Here is a 15,964-nt window from a genome sequence, read left to right as displayed (position 1 = left end):
AATTTTTGGGTCTCAAGAGTGATGAAGTTATGCATCAGACGGGGAACCTGTGGTCCTCCAGTATTACCAGATGCCAACTTCCATAAGCCCAAATGAGCAATGCCAAATTCAAAGAAGAATGGGGAACCTCAGGAAGGCCCTAGGACTCCCCATCTGTGCTATACATTATCATATTTTTTCCCTTGCACCGGTCTGCCCCTCTGCTGTGTATAAACCACCCAATGAAGATCATGTAAACACCACAGAATAAATCCCTTTCAAGGATCAGGTGCCTTTCAAAGCTCCCCCAAGTAATTTAGACAACCATAAAAATGATAAGTTTTAATAAATATTAATACAGAAATAGGATATGGTACAGTCTCTTCTCTGGGAAATTAAGGCTTAATTACAGCAACCCGATATAAAACACTTCTCTAAGCTCTTGGGGGAGACAATCTACCGAGGAGACGACTGCACTCGAGCACAGGATGTTTATTTAACAAAAACACCAGGAATTGTGCAGGCCAATGCAAAACACGCTTTGTTACAGTTGCGGAATAAATAAAACCCAAAACCTCAAGAGAGGAATTCTGAAGAAACATAAAAAGTTCCACCTTCACGTTCACACAAACGCAGCTCTTCTGTAACCATCTCAGCCCTGGGAGCACGACACCAGGGTTTGGGTACCGTGCCAACGTTGCAACGTCTGCGGGAAAACCTGAAACACGACCTAGAAACAAAATGATTCCACATCCGTAGACATTTCATTCTGTATATGTGAGTGTTTAAATGTTCACCTTTGTACAGCTGACATGAGAGGATTAAAAGGACAGTTTCAGAATGCCAAAACTACAATGCGCAATACAAAAGAGGAAGGAAACCAGGGTGCGTGTAAGGATTTTGTTTGGTTGTTTTTGAGGGGATGAGATATGTAAAGATGACGCTAGATTATTTTTTCTTCTTCTTCTCTATTTCACATCACAATCAGAAAGGAGAGTTCACAGATACATAACTGCTAGGGAGGAACTGCAACAGCAAGTGATGATGATTTGAAGATGGGAAAACCACCATCACAGATCAAAAACCACCACAAAAAACAGGGCTTATTATATACACCACCTCAACACACACACACACACACACAGCACTTTTCAATGGAGGCAGCCCAAGTATTGGGATGCATGCTGTCTCACTGTACACAATGCCAGCTCTCGATGCTTTGTTGAGTTTAAAATAAGAAAGGCATAAGGAACAAGGCCCCTAAAGTACAGATACGTTCGATTTTGCTACTCCCCACCAACTCCCCAGCCAGTGGAGCAGGAGCAAAAGCTCCACAAGGTACATGATCGTAAGCAGTGACTTAGCCACCTCAACCATGTCTCTCATCCTCTTGCACATTTCCACAGGGTCTTATTTTAAATATTTAAGGCTTCTCATAGAGTCAAGTAACAGAAGCCACAAAAGCAAAGTGGGAAAGATTGCTGCAACAGCATTCAGAAAACAAGTATCAAAACACTAGGATTACGAGCAACAGAACCAGAAAATGCTGCAAATAAAGAAGAGGGTGTTTTTCAAAGGTTCAAGAGAAAGGTCTTCTACTCCTTTCACAGACCATGTGGGGTGGGGTGGGATAAATGGGGCAGCCAAGTCCCCGATTGTTTCCTGCAAGTGGCCCATACATATTTTGCAAAAGCCAAACTATGGCAAGCCACAGGTAATATCTGGCAAGGTAATCTCCTCTCCATTGCAAACTTGGGAAGGTGTTTTGAAACAGAACAGGGGCGAAGGGGAGCAGTTCTCAGCTCCATCCAATGTCCCAGAGCAGTATACCCGAAAGCAAACACAGGTCCTTAAAGCACTGACAAAGGCCAGGTTACTCTTGATCTTAAGCAATCCCTCCTAAGGGAGTTTTGTTTGCTTTGCATCAAGGGGCTAACCGGGCAAATCATTATGTGTGGCTGCAGTATAAGTAGTAGTCTGAATTTGATTTCCAGAAAGTTGGACAATTTAAGTTCACAAGTCACAGCTCCTCCACTGCAAAAAAACAACAGCCCGCCACCACATATAGTTTAATCTCCTTCCCAAAGGTTTATGAAAGGTGTTTGACCTGTACAGTTGTAACATGCATTTAAATCTGTAGCCTGTTGCATCCACAAGTCTCAGGAACAAACCCTTTTGCAGTGGAAAGTTCTCCCTCCCTCAAAAATATGAATCATCAGAGAGATGCCTAAAGTATGTATCCAACACATTTCTGCTCTAAAATGCTCTATCCACTTGTCAGTTAACATTTTACCATTGTCTCACCATGCTACAATTTTACGTCTGGCCTCAGATTTAAGACCAGAAAACTGCGGCAATTGATGGAGACCAGGAAGCAGTGTTGTGCCAGGCCCTATTCACACATGCCTCTAGCATAGGCTACCTGCTCAACAGTCTGCAGCAAGTAAGAACGACCTCCAAGAGAACATTTTGCCAAAGGTGGGTTTCTTTGCTGCACTGTTTTAAATCATTTAGATTTACTGTCAGCTGCCCTGAGCATTGTGAATACAGTGGAAAGTGTATAAAATTGGATTTTTGTAAGTCGATCAATTTCTCTATCAGAAACAGTAGTTTTGCAAACTGTTTTGGTATCTTCAGGGAAGCTGGGAAGTACACACACAAACCTTAGGGCCACAGTTAATAGTTTACAGATAACAGCAGCATAGATGCAAAAGGGGGAACGGTGCAATCTTGTTCTAAATGAATGAGAACAAACACTAGTATAAATGGTAGCGGTGTTGGCCTATAAGAAATATCCCAAAATCTGTATTAGGGTTACCAAAATAGCAGTAAAGAATACAGCAGCTTTCAAAAAGCCTGGGTACTATATGGAGTCGGGATCAGGCAGAGGACGAAGTGGAAGAAATGGGGGTGGGGGAAGAGAGGAACTGGGGAACTTGGGCCAAAAGAGGGAAGATATCCCCGTCCCACTCTGATTTCAGTTGCTTTGGCAGGGGGAGCAGGCATGCTGGCTGGTGCATGAAGTCTCAGTAGAGGCAGAGGAAGGCTTTGATTATTGGGGGGGGGGGGAGGCTGAACAAGAGGTGGTGAGGACTGAACAACACCTGAACAGGAAGGTGCAGCCTTTCCTGGTCAGAACCAGGTGCCCCCTTTGCAGATGGGATGAGAGACGACTGCCCCAATGGAGCAGGACCTTGCAAACTGCATTTCCACAAGGCAAAGGAACAAATCACTCATCTTCAAAAGCTTGGGGCAACTTCTGTCACTTCTGAATTTCTTTCCCTACTCCTGGATCACGATGCCTGAGCCCTGCGTCTGCTGCTGAGCTTGTACTGTTACTTGCCTGAAGGTCTCTTTTTTACAAATTAAGAGCCACTGTCTGCAAATTGAGTGTAATTTAAAACTGAACTTTTTTAAAAAAGTCTTATTCAAGATGAAGCCTTGTCTCATCCTCCTTTATACCCTTATCCAAACGGTTGCAGCCAATGAGGAAACAGCAGCCACTTCCAAAGTAGCCGGAAAGAAGTTGTGAGACAGTTGTGGACTAGGGGAAAAGTAAATGACAGGAGTTGTCTTGGGGTTGAGAAAGCAGGTGGCAGGTACTGGGCGCTGGGTAGGAGTCCCAGCCATTTCATACATAGCTCCAGGGGCTTTTGCCACCTCTGCTATATTGCAGCAAAACAAAGTGGCAACTTAAAAGTGAACCAACACAAGGTGGAAGTGGGGAGAAGGAGGGCAATTTCATTTTATGCAACTTAATGAATACATAGTTCGCATCCCAAACCAAGTGGAATTTAGTCCTATGTAGATGATGCAGACATTGCATCCCACGTGTGAGTGTTTAGCAGGCCTGGATGCTTATGAGGCAACCAGGTGTGTGGGTGCAAGCCTGCACTGCAGCAAAAATTCATTCAAAGCAGCCCTAAGTGTCTCTTACTCCCGTTTCCAATCAGCAACCTGACCTAAGACTACTCATGGTGTCTACCCATTCACCCACCCCTAGCCAAAAAAGAAAAAAAAGAGACTACAATATCTCCTTGCCACATTCAAATTTTGTTCGTACTGGATGTGCATTTAGCTGCTCTTTTTAAAAACAAAATACTTAAGGCAACTACAACAGGAGATATTTTTCCCACTGCAGAGAACTATTAGACTCAACAGTTCATAAAAATATTAAATACACTACAAGATACTTGAAAGCAACAAGTAACTTTTCATATGTACTGAGCAGCAAGTCAAATGGTTTGACTACACACAGACCTTACTTGATCCTTTTAATATGATAAATGTGTAAGCCATCTCCTAAAAAAAGGAAAGAAAATAAATTCAGTCTAAAGCATCAGCTTCCATTTTACAGACTACAGACTTCTGAGCCAATGATGTTCCCTGAGGCAAAAAGCTGAATATACTGTCAAGGATGCCGCCTTGTGCCTTGAACCTGTTAATATTATGCATGGGTGTCTGGAGAGGATATTTTATCCCAACAACTTGAAGGTATGTATTGCACTCTCAAATCAAATACTGTCAAATCCACCTCACAAGCAAGGTGCACCTGATAGTCCCATACAGGCAAGCAGAATAAGAATGACAAAATACTGCTTTTTGGATAGCCAACATGGTGGACTTCAACTGTTATCAGGATTCCCATCAGCCCCAACCAGCCTGGCCGATGGTGACAGGTGATGTAAGTTGTAGTCCAACAGCATCTGAAGGACACCAGGTTTGCTGCCCCAGCCTATTATTATGTACTACCTTGATTGGCAATCACACCAACCGTAGGGAAAACCACAGCAACAGAACTTCCTCACCAGTAATGCCTTAGCATAGTGAGCAGTGGAGACATCGTTTCCCCTCAAAGAAAGACTGCGGTGTACATATACTACACAGCTGAATTCCTTATGTGACCTAGATTTGATTTTCTCACACACACACACACACACACACACACACACGAAAAAGACACTTTAAAAAGGTTAGCTCTTTAACATCCCTGCTGTTTTTGAACCTTTCTAAATCAACTTTGCCACCTTCTTTTTACCAATCACAGCTGCAAGTCATAGGATGGTCTTTGACTCTCAGAAGTAAAACTACACTGGAGTCAGAAGTTCCAAGTGACTGGGCAGTGTCAGGGCAGGGGGATTAAAAATTTCATGAAAGCAAATATGCGGGAAGTTTGCTAAGGAGTTTTCCAAACGTAGGAGAATACCAGAGTATAAGAAGCAGTTTTTAAAAGCAAACTTCCACTGAAAGTCAAGCTTGAACACAGTGCCAATGTAATGGAAATACCTTTCAGAAGAATTTTATGTGGGTGCACCCATTATGAAAGCATGACATCAGAATGAGTCATCCACACAACCTGCTCAGAGATGATCCTGCAAACAGCATCCAGTTCACAGAATAGACTGAGTGAGTTGTGTGGATAAAGGAAAATACTGAAATGCTTCCAGCTATGGGAATTAGTCTAAACACCAACTTGTAGCTACAAAACATTTACACCAGCTTAATCTTCACCGTTTTCCAGCAGGCAATCATTAGCTACATAGGGAACACTGAGCATTCTTGGTCTAGGGGAATACAATGGAGAAAACAGATAGCTAATGCGTTTTGCACACTCACTCAACACAATAAAAATGTTTTGTTCTTGTTGTGATTTAACTTATACCAGGTCAAAATAAGCAAAACAAAAGCCTCAGTGCCAAGATTCAGGCCAGCATCCAGTGTATTACAGAGGTGAAGTGCCTTGATTGTACAACCTATACAATGCTGGAGAAAACACACATATTAATACAGTCCGCTCCCTTAGGCTTTGTGGTTCCCTGGATGAGGTCTATGCAGAAAATTCCACAAGGCAATTTTGAAACACATAAAACTTCACTCCATGTACACAACTCCTCTGAAAATGCAGCCTAAACATTTTAATAGCTTCATTTAGACTTTTTATTTTTTTAGAAAAACCCTACACGCACACGCACACACACGCACTTCCTAGAGTGCAAAATGCTTATTAAGTACTTTAGCAACAGAACATTGCATTGTAAGGTTTTTTTCACCCCTTCTTTAAAATATGCACTTCTTTTGCCATAGACATTTGCTTTCCACCCCCTTTGAAGTATCCATTGCCGGCAACAGATGCACGAGCAAGTGCGCCGACAGTCCTGCTGAATCTTCTTGGGCCACAGTCAAGTTGCTGGGAAGCTGCTTCCCTTCTTCCAGACGACAACTTTTCACTTGTACAAGCTCATGGTTGGGCTCTGATACATGCACATATAAGCGTCACAAAGTAGCCTTCGTGCACAGCCTTGAATTCTTCTGGAGTCCAGCGAATGCAATTCCTCAAGGGACATTTTCAGGTACTCGCCAACTTCTGGGCATGGAGTCACTTGAGGGATATTAAAGCCATTCTGTCCTCCTTTTGAGAGAAGGAGAGGGCAGACGGGTTAATTCAAGGGGGGGGGACACAGTTCATTACCAACTATGCAGTCCTGAGACTGTAGCCTCCCATTGGTGTGCAATGGTAAGGAGCATGAGTTCTCCTTGATGCCAGTTAAATCACCACCATGTCATTTTTTTTAAAAAAAAGTTGTAAATCAGTTTGACATTCAATTATAAATCTATTTAAATGCCAATTCTCAACTTCAGGTCCCCACTCCACATGACCAGGGAATGAAGGAATGAAGACAAAGGATAGGACTGAATCGGGGTAGGCAACCTGTAGCCCTCCAAACGCTGACAGACTTACAACTCCCATTATCTCTGCCCACTGCTGACCAGGGATGACAGGCATTGAGAGTCCAACAATAGCTGGAGGGCCACAGCCTCCCTATCTCAGGGCTAAAGAGAGAGAAGCAAGCTCAACATTTAAGCATGTGGAGGCACTGAGAGCAGGGAGCAGTGGCAACCCCAGATCAGCAAGAGAAGACTGTGGCTGTTTTAAAAAAAATTCCCCTGTAAACAAATGCTTCTTCACTGGAAGGGAAGGTTGCTGGGTGAAGAGATGTACTGCATCCACTCAGGAGACATCCGTAGTATACAAACTGCCCTTCTGTGTATACTCCACCTATTATAATTGTCATTTTTTCAGTTACTGGATTTTTTAAAAAAAGAGTTTTATATATCTGAAGGTAAGCTCTTATAAAGGGCAAATATTATGTGCGTGTCTTATGCTGGACTCAAAAATCTGACATCCAGTATCCATTCATTTATCACATTTTTACCCTACATTTCTTCCCAAAGGCTCAGGGTGGTATGTGTACTTTTGCCCTCTCTTGTCTCTTCACAAGAGCCCTGTGAGGTGGGATTGGTAGGCGAGTGCTGGGTTCAAGGTCACCCACTGAGCTCCATGGCAGAGTGGGATTTGAAGGTGAGTCTCCCTAGCTCTAGTCTTGACACTCACTGCTCTATTTCAAGCTTATTTTTACTATATTTTGGGTTTCTATTAACACTGCTCATTCATATTATTAAACAGAGAAGGTTCACTACATTAAGTTTACAGTGGTACCTCGGGTTAAGTACTTAATTCGTTCCGGAGGTCCGTACTTAACCTGAAACTGTTCTTAACCTGAAGCACCACTTTAGCTAATGGAGCCTCCTGCTGCTGCCGCACCGCCGGAGCACGATTTCTGTTCTCATCCTGAAGCAAAGTTCTTAACCTGAAGCACTATTTCTGGGTTAGCGGAGTCTGTAACCTGACGTATGTAACCTGAAGCATATGTAACCCGAGGTACAACTGTAATTCACTGTAGTGGCCAAAATTGTGGAAATCTTTTGGAGAAAGTGTATTTCCGAGGTTACGGTTAAGGTTACTCAAAGCTACATGAACCCCAGAGAAAGGAAATGAGGCCAAATGAACAGACATACCATCCCGATCAGCCATGCTGTCAAAGAAGAGCCAAGCAGAGTCCCCCTTGCCGTATTTAACGAAAGCCACATAGTGGCTTGTCTCTATACAAAGAACGGCAAATAACTCCATCTTCTGACAAGGTATGCAGCCGTGTCTCCAATCCCAGTCTGGTAGATCTTTAGGGAGAGACACTGGATTGAATTTATGACTCTGCCTTTTGGGATGAAGGTGAACCTGTAATTGACAAGGAGGGTTAGAATAAGTTTTTTGCAAGGTCATCTTCTGGCTTACTGTTTTCCGAAGGAAACTAAATCTCACAGTTCTCTGAGAAGGCACCCACTGGCCCTGGAGAGATTCCTGGCACTGAGCTCTGAGCAGACACCAGTCCCAAGACATTCTGAAAAAGTAACTTACCTGAGTGTTGCAGGTTTTGCAAAACTGCTTGATCTTCCCAGCAGAAATGTCGGTATCCTCATAGCATTCTCGGCATTCATACATTGCAAGTCCTCCACAGATACGGCACTGCCTAGGAGCTGTATTTAGCAAGATGAAACTATCAAAATTGTGTATGAACAGTGGAATCAGCCATCCCTTCAAAGCTGTGTTAGTCAGCATGAACATGTTAAGACAAACATATGCACGCCTTAATATAAACAGGGGGGGAGGGGTGCTTTTTACAGCAAATTATGATTTTGTGTACAAAAAAAGTGGAGTGAAAGACTTAACACAATTTGATATATTGTTGAAACAGAACAAGGTGACACTCCTGCAAGAATTTCTCCAACACTGAAGCAAAAAGAAAAGCAACAGCCCTGTTTACAGCACATAAATTTCACTCATGCATGTTTATAAAAGAAATGCATCAGTGAAATAAATCTCTACTCTGCAGACACAAGCCATAAAGAATTCCTTCAGTTTTAAATTCATGCCAAAAAAACCCAACTGGTTGGTTGAGGGAAGGTGAACAAAATGGATGGAATGCTTCCATTCATAATTTTGATGGGAAAAAGAAAATACTTTTCCAAAGGGCTGCACACAGAAATTAAGCTCAGTTCTTCTTCTACTTAACAATTAATAAGCTGGTAGAGAAGAAGAACCTGAAGGCACCCAATGTACCTCTGAAACTTAGCAGAATGGACAGGATGGGAGACTGCCAGGGAACTCCATACACACCTAGAGTGAAGTACTTGTGACTCGCTAGATGTTGCTGGACTACCATTTCCTACAGACCCAATCAGGTGTTAAGATCAGCGGAGAGACCCTATTGGTCATTTCACCACTCCCAAAAGCTTGAAGGGGGGTTAGGTGGCAGCCCAGGAAAAGGTATTATCGGTGGCTGCCCCTAAGTCGTGGTACTTCCACCCCACAAATGTGCATCTGGCATCTTCATTATACAGCTTTTGGTGAATGCTGAATAAACACCACTTTATGCTGGCTTTTGACACTTGTTTTATTTCATAAGCTTTATATACAACTTGACTGTAGAAAAAAACACCTCTACGTGTTTTTGAGGTGCATATTTTTAGAACCCACCTTATTTTTGTGATTTTAAGTTGTTTTAAACTGTTTTTACATGTTGTACTTTAATGGTTGCAATCCAGAACCTTAGGGCGAAGAGTGGATAATAAATTATAGCCAGCATCCCTGTTTATTGGCCAGGGGTTAATGGGAGTTTAGAGGCCAGCAGTATTAGGAGAACCACAGATTCACCAGTCCTGCTGTATATGTTCCAAGTTTCCTGATGGCAGGTAAGACTACCAGGTAAGGTCTGGAAAAATGGGTCCAGTTTTGTATGTATATAAATGTCATCTATCCTGACAAAAAGAGAATGAAGGCATAGTGGTCAAGGCTGGACCACCCCTAAAGCCTGTCCACAGTCAACCACCAATATGCAGTTCTCCTAATATTTTGTGAGCAGAATGTTAGACAAAATTTCTGTTAACAGAAATAAAATATGCCAAATAAAATATGATTCACATGGCTCATAGCACCACCAGTCTGTGCAGTAGCCAAACACCACCAAATACCAGAAGAAATAAAACTATTTCTAAATACTCTATGATCAGCCATAGTGTCATGAACAATATTTTATGCTCACTGTCTTCCAGTAGGTCTGTGATATTTAATTCCAGTGATGGAAAGATTTTGTTGAACATTTTGAAGTCCTTTCCAAATCGAGGCATCTGAATAATCAGACATGAGGGTGCCTAGCAAGAGCCAAGAAAAAAATGCAGCTGTTTTAGTGAAATTATATATCCAATGGGTAAAAATTTTATGAAAGCAAATAATATCCTCCAAACCTCTGCAAATTTCAAGTTGCTGTTGATAAAAGACCATTCCAGTAGCTGCTGAATTGTAGGAACTCCAACCTTCTCATTCTTGTCCATAAAAATCTGATAGAAGTAGCAGTCTTGAACCTTTTGACCAGCTGATCTAAGAAAAGAGAGTATTTTCAAAACAGATTTTGATAAAAAATGATAAAGCTTAATGATGAACAAGAGGACATTTAACTATTCTTTCATCCATTTGGACAAATGTCTTCTGTTACAAAAACTAAAAAAATAACTTTGGGAAAGGAGTGGAAAAGATTAAGCATTTTGTAAGGCAATTTAAAAAAAATAGAGCTGGATCCAGATTGTGTTAGTTGATCTCAAGTCCCATTGTTTTCAATTGGATTTAAGTCATGATTTGTCACATTGTGGGATCCAAGTCCAACTAATTTAGTCTTAATCCAACCTTCTTTTCCTACATGGATGTTCAAGACAGTGTTTAAATACTCTCAACAGATTACCACCGGTTTGTCAGCTATGATGTTCCAACTAGGAGATATAGAAATACCTGTTGGATTACCTGGGTTTCAGTGTTTTTTGACAGCCCTTTCACTATTATGTATCAATTAAGACCATTCATAGCAAAGCAAATACAGTCATGTTGACTCCCATACTTCTAAAATGAATGTTCAGTTATACAGATTGTAATAGCTGTTTAACAAGGGTCATTTGTACTGCTGAATCATATTTAATCATATTTAATACTTAACAAGGGAGAGCCGGGGAAGGGAAAGTTTGCACGACTGTGAAGAAGGAATGGATATGAGAGCTTGTGGGGGCACCCCAAACACTTGATATGACAAGGATGAAACTAAAACTGCTTCATATTTACAAACTTGCCTGGTAGTCATAGCCAATCAGGAATTCAATGCAGGGGAAATTCAAGCTACTAGTTTCTTATCAGGTGAGCAACTTTGTGTGCCTATTAAAGGTAAAGGTACCCCTGCCCGTACGGGCCAGTCTTGACAGACTCTAGGGTTGTGCGCCCATCTCACTTAAGAGGCCGGGGGCCAGCACTGTCCGGAGTCACTTCCAGGTCACGTGGCCAGCGTGACGAAGCTGCATCTGGCGAGCCAGCACAGCTCACGGAACGCCGTTTACCTTCCCGCCAGTAAGCGGTCCCTATTTATCTACTTGCACCTGGGGGTGCTTTCGAACTGCTAGGTTGGCAGGCGCTGGGACTGAGCAATGGGAGCGCACCCCACCGCGGGGATTCGAACCGCCGACCTTTCGATTGGCAAGCCCTAGGCGCTGAGGCTTTTACCCACAGCGCCACCCGCATCCCTTGTGTGCCTATTAGACAGAGCTAAATTTTTGGCCCAGTGTAAACATGTGTGAAAAATTGGATTTTATGGCCATTCAACACAACTCACAGACACCCCTCCCAAAATCATGGCAATTTTTGGAACAGAGGTGGTGATGGGGGGAAATCCTCAATGTCATAAACAGTAGTACAAAATGTAAAGAGATGCACAACTAAAGGCCCATACACCAAAGACCACTAGTTACTAGATGCCTTAAAAAAAAAAAGTCTGCTTTTAGTGATACAAGGGGCTGGTGGTGGGTTTTGTTATTTTTTTAATAGCAAACTAAATATGTAGGCTGTGATTTTACGTGGGGTGTAGACAAGGCAGTCATGGAAATGCAGGGGGCTGCCAGAAGGAGGGGCAGAGTGCTTAGTCCTGCCCCCCCCCCAGCATCCTGTAACCCACTTGCCTGTGTAAAGTTCCTTGTTGCCTATAATCACCAGGCAAAGCATTAAGCTCAACTCAGTTTTCACAGCATTTCCACCATAAATCGATGTCTTGAATGCAGTCAGACTTATAGAATTTTATACCTCTAAAAAGCAGGTTTGAATTCAACCAAACATTCTCTGAAAGCTCATGTTCCTGGAAGTCCGAAACTTCATTTTGAAACATGACTTAAGCAGAGGAATATTTTACCTTATTTTTAACAGTGGCTCTACTCTCAAAATATGATGAAACAAAATATTCAAGAATTCTTCAGGATCTGGGGGAAAAGAGAGTTGTATATCAAACAAAGACTAATATGTAAGACCCAAATAATTTTAAAATAAATGTTCACATAAAAAATCCATTTTAACCAAACTGGCAAAGAGCAGGGAGCATATTTTATAAACGGTTGAATACAAAATTTATAAGAACAGTTAAATAGTCAAGATTATCAAGACTCAATTTCTCCATTATCATTATAAAAAAAATACAAACTTAGCTGAAACTCTCCAATATTCTAATGACATTATTATGCACACACAAAAGAATATAGTACATTAACCTAGCTATATTAAGCATTAGCCACCTCATACCCAACATCACTCAGGAATTCTAAGCAGAAAAAACCCCAGCTGTTATGAAATCACTTGTTGAAATAAGTGCCATTTCAAAATATTCAAAATGGCACCCAATGGTATCCAAATGATTTCAGGAACTTTGGTTGCAATATCTTAAGATATGTCCAAATGCATAGCTAACAAACAACTTTCCAAAACATGTAGTGGATTGTCTCTAAAATTTGCTCTTTAAAAGCCCTATAGCCAGAAATATAGTATAAGCACAGTATAAGAGCACAAGAGAGTTAAACTAAAACTTTGAGGGCAGAAACAGATTGGGTTGTATCCAATCAGGTCATTCCATAAGCACAAGGATTGTGCAATGGAACCTCCCCCTCCTCTTCCCACATGCCCCCTGCACCAATCCCAAATCAGCTCTGGAGGACTGAGGAACCTCCAGAACAGATTGGAGGTAGGGTCAGACAGCAGGGAGAAGAGGAATGAGAAGTTCTGTTGAGCAAATGGAAATCCTTGCACTTTGTTGGATCCACCGCTTCCTGATCTTGGAGACTGTTCTAAAGCATAATAAATAAATAGAAGCATATTTACACAAACTTATCCGCTTGCTTTCTATAATAGCTCCTGGAAAAATAAATCAATTTAGTCAGGAGCATCATGTTTCAAACTTTTCTGATCTAACTCTGAAATCGGGGGTATTTCAGATTTTTTGCTGATAAATAGTAACATTCTGGCAATCACTAATAAATTTGGCACCAGCTCAGAACCATCTCTCTCAATATCACTCACAATTCAGAACTTTCAGTTTGTAACCGAAACACCCATCCCTATTCACTCCCTTTCCCTCACCAATGCTACCGAGTTTGGTAAAGCTCAAATAAAATTGCATTTTATTTTTGGTAATCCACTTTGGGATACACAATGAAAAGCAGTATATAAACTTCTTAAATAAAAAGAAATAAATCAAGTTACCTTTCTCTTCAGAGGTAAACCCTGAAGCTGCTTCCACTTTTTCCAGGATTTTCCTCAGCTTCATTATTTTTGTTGCACACACATATCCATATCTAGAATAAAAAGATGAAGAGTCTGAAGAGAGAGAGAAATGGTGAACCTCAAAGGGATATGGAGCTTTAAGGCACGTGGGGATACACAGAACTGGCAGAATGGGCAACTATAAAACTTCCTTGTTTCAGACATTAGTAGAGCAGAATGAGAACAAGCCACAAAGAAAATGCTAAGGTAACCTAATAATGGGCTCTCTGTTTCTGAGCTCCACATTTTGAAGTAGTATATCGGTTTTCTGATTTGAGGGCAATGCAGCTATACTCAGAGCCAACTTGTTTTGAGGGCTCTATACATATTCTGAATGTATACAACATTCTTCCAACTGCTCTTCTAGGAATGAAAACAAAGGGCCCTTTCATTTTCTCATTGTACTCATCCCAGCAGAAATGATATTGAGTTCCACATCAGGAATGCCACACCTTGCTGACAAAACCCAGGGAGCTGGAACTATATAAAAAAGCAGTATGGGTTAAACAAGAAAAGAGTTGAAAGGGCTAGGTAGAAACTGGGGAGGTTGATTTAGCAAAGTCGTTTCCAAACTTTCTGCTTTCAAGGAATTCTGCCAAAGAAATACCTGCATGTTACATAGGATTCTGGATCACGCTCTAAGGTGCAGGCCACATATCTAAGCCTTCACCATCTGCCTGTATTTGCCAATAATACACTCGGCTCTCCACCTATCTATACATTGTACAGGGAAGACTAGAATGGTAAGCAAGGAATACATTTTGAAAACTACTGAAAATTTTGAAACAATTCATTTGCCCGTACTTACATTCTGAGAGGATTCACTATCTCTGTCCGCAGAAGCTCTTGAGTTTCACTGTAATATTCTACATCATTTTTCTCTTTTGGTCTAAGCAAGACTGTGTCCAAAACAGAGCTGAATGCAAACAGGCTGAAAGAGGGGAGAAGCTAATTTCAATCTGGAAACACAACAACAACAGAGGATACCCTAAAGCTGAGATGCTTGTGAAGGGCATCTCACTCTTGCATTGCCACTATGGACTGCTGCTACTAACAGAAGAAACTAGAACTATTCCTTACTGCCAGCAAGAGGATATGAGTTTTGGCAGGGAATTGTTCCAGTCTTGCCAAAAGCTGAGGCTACTATGCGTACTACCTTACCCTTTACAAAGGAAGTTTGAGCCACTTTGCATAGTATACAGAATGTGAACTCTACCATCAAATATTAAAAGGAGCAGCAAGTAGAATAAGGAGCAGATTAGAAGTAGGAGAGATGAAGTTAGCCAATTTTGATTGCAAGACATCAAAAGCATACCATCCCTCCCAGTTTCTCGGGGGGGAAATGCAAGCTTGCTGCCAGGGTAAGATTTAGCCAAAGCTGTCAAACAGCAGCCAGAAGTGCAATCCCACTCTCAAGAGATTATGATAGTCAATACGACTGTCATACAATGAAATGAGGGTCTGCAGACAGGGTTTTTCCTTTATTTTTATGTTTATTTATTGACAGCTTTATGGTAGAGAACTCACAGTCATCTACTTCCTGGAGAGAACAGCTGGTTAAGGGGCTGGCTGCTACATCACAATTTTATGAGATCTAGGAAGCAGATGTGGCTCTGCTACCACCACCCTATATGAAAGTGGAGGGGAAGAACTCTAAAACCTATGGAAAGTTTTAGACCAGTAGAACAGGGATGAGGAATCTGCAGCCCCCCGGATGCTGATGAACTCCCATCATCCATGACCACAGGCCATAAGGACCAGGGCTGATGGGAGTTGTAGTCCAACAACCTCTGGAGGGCCATAGGTTCCCCCTCCTTGCTGTAGAAGGCAGTGAGACAATGACAGGGAAGGATCAGGTGCCCTCCAACTGGTAATGTAGATGGTGTGCTTTTTTGGCTGGCTGCTATTGCTACTCTCAAGTTTGCTTGTTTTTTGTAAACATGTATTTTTGCATTATTGAGACAGGTGTGTTTGCTGTGCCAAGGAAGCACAACAAAGCAGAGTTGATTTTGCAATTTCTGGCTACTTCAGACTCCACTGTAATGGCCATCTATCACAAAGAGCTAGGTATTCTATAAGTGCAATATAAATACAGAGGCTGGTCGTGTTACATCCCATACTGTGGACAAGGCCACAGCAGAACCTCAGTAGTGTCACCTCATTTAATCCATTCATGACCTTCCCCATGGACCTTCACCTGCCACTACTTCCTCCTCCTCATCCACTCATCCAGCCATGTAAGAGGCAGTGAGGTGCTTCCCAGCCTCCCCAAAAAGAAATCTGACACAGCAGATCAAGATTAAAGCATCAGGAAATGGCTTCACTGAGAAAATCACCCACACTGAATTCCTCACCTTTACTGGTCAAGCTAGTTTCAGTGAGCTCCATTCATTGCACAGCAAGGCACAATAGACGGCTAATGTCACTCTACTGAACTTTCATCTGAAATATTTGCGCTGTTTGTTGTGTACTCAT

The 15,964-nt window shown here is 41.8% G+C and overlaps 1 protein-coding gene across 5 annotated transcripts in view; it reads right to left on the bottom strand.

Moving 5' to 3' along the window:
- Positions 1 to 306: 306 nt before the first annotated feature.
- CYLD (CYLD lysine 63 deubiquitinase) overlaps positions 307 to 15,964 on the bottom strand; it is a 34,884-nt gene continuing 19,226 nt past the window's right edge. For all 5 annotated transcript variants that reach the window (XM_081201143.1, XM_081201144.1, XM_081201142.1 and 2 more), the window contains exons 10-17: positions 14,298 to 14,420; positions 13,430 to 13,521; positions 12,093 to 12,159; positions 10,120 to 10,252; positions 9,918 to 10,026; positions 8,234 to 8,352; positions 7,837 to 8,053; positions 307 to 6,388 (exon numbers count right to left, since the gene is read on the bottom strand). In XM_081201143.1, the coding sequence (XP_081057269.1) occupies positions 6,204 to 6,388; positions 7,837 to 8,053; positions 8,234 to 8,352; positions 9,918 to 10,026; positions 10,120 to 10,252; positions 12,093 to 12,159; positions 13,430 to 13,521; positions 14,298 to 14,420 (1,045 nt within the window). In that variant the 3' untranslated portion in view covers positions 307 to 6,203. The remainder of the gene's footprint in view (positions 6,389 to 7,836; positions 8,054 to 8,233; positions 8,353 to 9,917; positions 10,027 to 10,119; positions 10,253 to 12,092; positions 12,160 to 13,429; positions 13,522 to 14,297; positions 14,421 to 15,964) is intronic.

Source organism: Podarcis bocagei, assembly GCF_964188305.1.
Source record: "Podarcis bocagei genome assembly, chromosome: 7".
In the NCBI taxonomy this organism is placed as follows: domain Eukaryota; kingdom Metazoa; phylum Chordata; class Lepidosauria; order Squamata; family Lacertidae; genus Podarcis; species Podarcis bocagei.
Note: the sequence above shows the minus strand (reverse complement) of the source record. Positions and strands in the feature narration are given on the sequence as shown.